The sequence below is a fragment of the Elephas maximus genome, chromosome 10 (assembly GCF_024166365.1).
Source record: "Elephas maximus indicus isolate mEleMax1 chromosome 10, mEleMax1 primary haplotype, whole genome shotgun sequence".
Classification (NCBI taxonomy): domain Eukaryota; kingdom Metazoa; phylum Chordata; class Mammalia; order Proboscidea; family Elephantidae; genus Elephas; species Elephas maximus.
This window is the reverse complement of record NC_064828.1, coordinates 76,760,925-76,766,924: the sequence shown is the minus strand read 5'-3', so window position 1 is coordinate 76,766,924 and position 6,000 is coordinate 76,760,925. Positions and strand designations below refer to the sequence as shown.

Here is a 6,000-nt window from a genome sequence, read left to right as displayed (position 1 = left end):
GCAAAAAGGCAAGTCCCCCTCTACACTCTACATCCATCCTAACCATCTCAGGTGGTCTCCTGACTATGGGCCCTCCCAGAAATATCCAAGCAGACACACGTTTTCCCCATAAACACAAACAGTATCATACTGTACGTACTGCAACTTGCTTTTTCACTCCCAGGAATCTGTCTAACAAATGGGCTCACACAGGACGGCAGAGATATTACTGCATAGTCTATAAAAGCTCCAGTTTATATTTAAACACTGTGATAGCAAAATTACTTCATTTTATTCTATGGAATTTCACTAAATAGACATGTGCATGATTTATGTTAATTTATACATGAAAATGGGAACTAAGACCAAAGGAAGGCTTCCAGAGAAACTCCCACAGTGTATTTCAGATCTTCGGGGCAGGGGCTGACTTCTCTCGGCTTCCCCACACCTCCCAGCTTATAGCAGGCACAGAAGAGACACTGGTCAAACTTTCAAAGTAGCTTCTTGAAGATGGACAATCTGGAAGGAAAAACAAACAAAAAACAAATGTTTTCTCTAAGCTCCGAGTTTTCTCTTACACACTGCACCAATACACTTACATTGTCATGGCTGTTAATATTTACATCCTTTTCCATAACCAACTCTTCTATGGTCTGCCCATAAGTTGATTGAAAACAATACACAGTATTTACATTATGGATATGTGGATACCATCCAACACCAGGCTAGGCAGTGAGCTTGGATTAAATTTCCATAACACGATATGCCCTCTTGAAGAAGAGTGTTACACTAGCGTCAAGTACACAAATTCTCTCTTCTTACCATCCTTACAGTTGCTTAAAATGATTACTACATTTTGCTTCCACCTGGACAATTATTTTCTTAAAACAATGTTAGATCTCTTGTCCTGCATTATATTAACCTTTATGATACCCTTGTCTTTTCTAGTTCTTTCTAGTCTTTCTTAAGTCCTCCCTCCTCCTGGTCCACACTGGGTTTTTAACTCTAGACCAGTCGAACAGTTGTCAGGACTCCTCTTTATGCTTGTCCAAATCAGGTTTAATTTCTCCAAACCCATATCTTCTTTTGCTCTTGGCTTAACTCCCCATTTTCTGGAGTACACTGTTAAATAACCTCCTAGAAAAAGACGTCGGGGTGGTAAACCCCGGAGTGTCTGAAAACACGCAGACAGATTTGGTTGGGTAGAAGCACAGGTGGGAAGTCATCCTCCCTTTGAACATGGAGGGCATGCCTCCATTGCCTGAAAGCATCTTATTGCTGATAAGCAAACAGGTGCTTGGTCTAATTCTCTTTTTTTTCATAGGCAAGCCATTTTTTTTTTAGGACTTTCTTTGATGTTTTTGAATTTCAACTGGAAGTGTCAAGGGAAAGATCATTTTTCGTTCATTGTGATGGGTACCTGGGGGGTCTTTCAACTGAGACTTGTGTCCCAAGAACTCCTGGATTGGTTCTGTTTCTTCCTCTGTTCTACTTTCTGGGACATTTATTCAACTCTTATTTTCTACCTGTCTACCCAGAGTATATCGACCTTCAGCAGGCCCTGCGCCGTCAACTTAAACCCAGAGCCTCCTGGGGCTCCGGCAGAGGCTCTAACCTCCCTCCATGATTCATTCGATGGTGGCTTTCTCCTCTACACTGTCAACCTGTGACAATCCACACTCTCTCTTTGAAAAATGTGTTGAAACGTTTCATTCATTGGTTAATGCCAACTCTTATTACTGCTCCTGCTCCTCTGGGTTTGCCCCTCTACGATGAATTTATTCCTTTTTTGTACTTCCACTTTTATAAGTGATGTCTGGGGAAGAATGTTTTGAAGGCATTAAAAAGTTAAATTTTCATAGCTTTTGTTTGGGAAATTCAGTCCTATAATTCATACATAAGCTTCGTAAGGAAAAAAGCGAAACTTTCAACACTAACAATTTACCTGCTTAGAAGAGCCCATTCACCTGCTTGGTTTCAGGGTCCAAATCAATATCGTAGAAACAGGGCCGGGTGGGGAGTCCAGGCATCGTGCTCATCTAGGAGATGTGAAATAGTGTTAAAATTAACTTAATCTTATCTCTGTGTGGAAATCATACCTCAATTCCAGACAATTTTTTTTTGGGCGGGGGGAATTAAACTCTGAAGAAATGTTTTGCTGTGAGTATCCTCAACAAAACATTAAAAAAACCAATAACTGAATCTTTTCTTCCACCTTCCCTTCAGATAGAAAACCCAAAGCTCCAAGATAGAACATCATTTTATAGGTGTCAATAAAGGGGGCACGTTTCTTCTGTTACATTAAAAATGAAGTCACCAATGGTGCTCAGTGAAACCCTCGTGTCCTTCAGTAAAACCAAATGCCAGGCTTCATGCCTGCCTCCCAGACTGATAACTTCAACAGGAAACAGCAGGAGGTGCTTTCACCTTCCTCCTACAATGGCAGGTGCTGGGAGGCTGAGGAATCAGTCACTCAAGTCTTCACCTCTCACTGAATGCAGAATGGGCTTCTGTGCTTTTTTGACTTGTTTTAAAGAGTCTTGTGTTATTTTTGCTTCATCAGAATGACATTAGGCATCAGTATCCTTTAACTTGGGCCAAGACATGTCTGCACACAATCTAGATGGTTTTACAACTCTTACTGGTCCAATGTGACCTTCTAAAACTGATCTTGTAAGGCTTATGAAATATATTTGCACTTTTCTAAAGACTTGGCTTTGGCAAATACCTACTTAGATGCAAATCTGTATGGCTTGTAAGTGAAAACTTGGTATATTTTCATCTGTAACAATCTCTTGTATAATGAACATATACAAGTTCCAAATCAAATGCAGACAGGAAAACAGTGTAGGCTGAACTTCCAAAACTTCCCTGTAAAAATGTTACAGAAAAGGGTGAGTCATCTTCTGGCACACAGAACATCTATACTTTAGAAAACCTAGTTCTGATATCTGAGTGCCAATCAGTATTTCCCAGAACACACTTAGGGATGTGAGGTGGGTCTCTACCCTCGTAGTCTGTAAGAGGTAAGCAAGTGCTGGGTGTGGGGACAAGGAGGAAAAAGGAGAAAACTGGTCCTCAAACTTAGTGGCAAAGCCACTAAGGAGGCAACATGATAAAGAGCCTGGCCCACTGATATGGACATGCATGTGTGTGTAGGAAGAAAACTCTAAAGACAGTCCCCCGAACAGTGATTATAATTAGATAGTAGGATTTGGGGTGATTTTTTAGCCTTTCCCATAGAGGATTTTTCCCCTAAACATCATGTTGATAATTGAAAACACACACACACACAAAAAAAAAAACCCAAAATGATTATGTGTATACACACATATGAACCGAGACATAAAACTACGCAAAGAAGCCACCATACTCTGAATTAATAGACATAATACTCAAATCCTCTGGGTCTCAATGAACAACCAGAAAATGTTAAGTATAGTGACTGCAACACCATCTAGATTAGGTGTGGAAATGTCTCGTTCCAAGTAAAAGTCAAGGCCCCTTCCCCAAGACTTGGTCTAGTTAAGAGATCCAGCCTCGGGTGGTGCAGGTGGTGTTTCTCTCTGACCTGCAGGCAGACTCTCACTGGCCTGACCACTAGCAGATTTGCTTTCATTTCCACAGCCACCCCCTGCACGCAGGACTGAATGTCACTGTACAGAGTGCAGCTACCACTCTCAGCTGGCAGCTGCTGACAGTTTCTCCAGAAAGAACACACATTCTGCATTATTCAAGGTGCTAGGTAAACTGTGTAGCATTCCTATGAAAAGGGATTTTCTTCAAATTCTAAAGACTGATAAACATCGTAACAAGGCTCAGCCTTTGCCCTCGAGTGGCTGAGGGAGGCACTCGGGCTGCCCACACTGTATATGCCCTCTCTCTTGATTTTTACAGGATGGTACTGCCCCACACTGGCAGATGAGGGCAGCGGGGCCTCAGGGCCTTAATAACTTTCCCAAGGCGTGAACTAGCAGAGGTGAAAACTAGATGAACTTTCATGTCATGCACTTTCAACTATATACTGCCACTTCCCACCACTCTCTTACTATACTGAAAGAAAAGCATCGCTCTGAAAGGGCATCTATTGGATGAGTAAAGTACTTAAATTTAGTCAGTATGTCACCAAACTGTAATTATGTCCTTAAACATCCCTCAACGTCCCTCGGAGCGAGTTTCTTCCCTTAATATTCAGAAAATCTCTAGGACTGTGAAAGCATTTAACAACTAATTTACCTTCAAGTGTAATAAGCAAGCTCATCTTTCACATTTACAGGGTTCAGCTGCATTTTAAATAGGAAAATTTCTTATTAAAAAACAAAACAAACAACCCAATGAATTCCCTGAATTTCAGGCATTAGCTCAGGACCAGGCAGCATCTGTCACTATCTCAGATGGCTATTGGGTGGACTGAGTTTATCCGTGTAAGCTGCTTAATAAATGTTAGCCAGGATATATATCAGCATTACTGCAGTCTATCAATTAGGCCCATTCTGCATTCAGTTACGGTCACACTGTCCCTGTGAAACAGACTTTCTGATTCAGTAGAAGTAGTCATGGCATCAGCTTGAATTGACACCAAGATGGTCCACAGCAGGAGATGAATCATCACAGGCCCGACTCCAACTTTCTCCTCGGCAGTGAACTCTGCTCATTTAGCATTTGCTTGGTGGCTTCAGCAAGGAATGAAGACCAGAAGCACAGATGAACAAGCACCTCTGTCTATCAGCAGCACTCACCGTTCCTACTAAGGGGTACAGAAAACCAGCCCCCACGCTGGCGCGGATGTCGCGGATGGGCAGCACAAAGCCTTTCGGCACACCTTTTAGCTCTGGGTTATGAGACAGGGACAAGTGTGTTTTCGCCATGCAGATGGGCAGATCCCCAAAGCCCTGGGGAAAGATGGAAAAAGAGAGAGGTAAAATGAAAGTGGACAGATACAACAAAAAACATCTGGCCATTGTGACTGTATGTATTCTTCAGTTTATTTGAAGGCCTATCTCCCTCTGTATCCATCTCTACCTCACCACCCTCCAGCTTGGTTATCCCAGACCAAAAGGAGAATCAGCTGGGTGAGGGAGGCAAGTGCCGACAACCAAATTCCACAAGTGAATATTTTATTTTCATCTATATAACCAATTAAAAATGATAGTTTGTAGTAGATGTGAGGATACAACTGAAGGCAGGGTCTCAATATTTTACTAAGATATTCCATATTTTCCTATGGCTTTTTCAAACATATATACCACCCGTGGTTATGTATATTATCGTTGTCAGCTGCTGCTGAACTGGCCCCTGACTCATGGCGACGCCATGTGCAATGGGATTGGACCACTGAGATACACAGGGTGACTTCTGGAAGTGGATCACCAGGCCTTTCTTCCTAGTCCATCTTAGTCTGGAAGCCTCACTGAAACCCGTTCAGCATCATAGCAACACACAAGCCTCCACCACCTGACAAACAAGTGGTGGCTGCACTTGAGGTACACTGGCTGGGAATCAAACCCAGGTCTCCTGCACCATAGGTGAGAACTCTACCACTAAACCATTGCTGCCGTTGTCATGATATGTATACCTGCTGCCGTCCTGTTAATTCTAACTCACAGAGACCCTACAGATCACAGCAGAGCTGCCCCATAGGGTTTCCAAGGAGCGGCTAGTGGATTCGAACTGCTAACCTTCTGCTATGTATAGCCCAGATTATCCTTTAAGAAGAAATTTCAAAGTAGAAGAAGAACTCGGGACCTGACCACTTAATCCAAATATCATACTTCTGAGGAGAGGCTGCTGCCCAGAGATGTAAAACCGTGAGTGCCTGGCAGGGCTGGAGGAAGAACTTGGGGATTCTTACTTCAAGGCCTGCTTTGTAAAGGGCTGAAAGAACAAACCAATCAAACATCTACCTGCTTCGTGTAGACTTCGGCTTTTTGCTGGGCTTCGGGGAGCAATTCAATGTCGTCTGCCCCGTAGATTTTCTGTGCGATGATCCTGATCTTATCCTCAACTGGGAGCTAATGCACA

At 42.8% G+C, this 6,000-nt stretch overlaps 1 protein-coding gene across 3 annotated transcripts in view; it reads right to left on the bottom strand.

Moving 5' to 3' along the window:
* The window catches only part of MTHFD1 (methylenetetrahydrofolate dehydrogenase, cyclohydrolase and formyltetrahydrofolate synthetase 1), a 60,042-nt gene continuing 54,042 nt past the window's right edge, over positions 1 to 6,000 (bottom strand). For 2 of the 3 annotated variants that reach the window (XM_049898217.1, XM_049898215.1), the window contains 4 exons: positions 5,883 to 5,990; positions 4,719 to 4,871; positions 1,925 to 2,018; positions 2 to 498 (listed from right to left, as the gene is read on the bottom strand). In XM_049898217.1, the coding sequence (XP_049754174.1) occupies positions 1,929 to 2,018; positions 4,719 to 4,871; positions 5,883 to 5,990 (351 nt within the window). In that variant the 3' untranslated portion in view covers positions 2 to 498; positions 1,925 to 1,928. Of the gene's footprint in view, positions 499 to 1,924; positions 2,019 to 4,718; positions 4,872 to 5,882; positions 5,991 to 6,000 lie in introns of all 3 variants that reach the window. The other variant, XM_049898216.1, reaches the window with a different exon arrangement.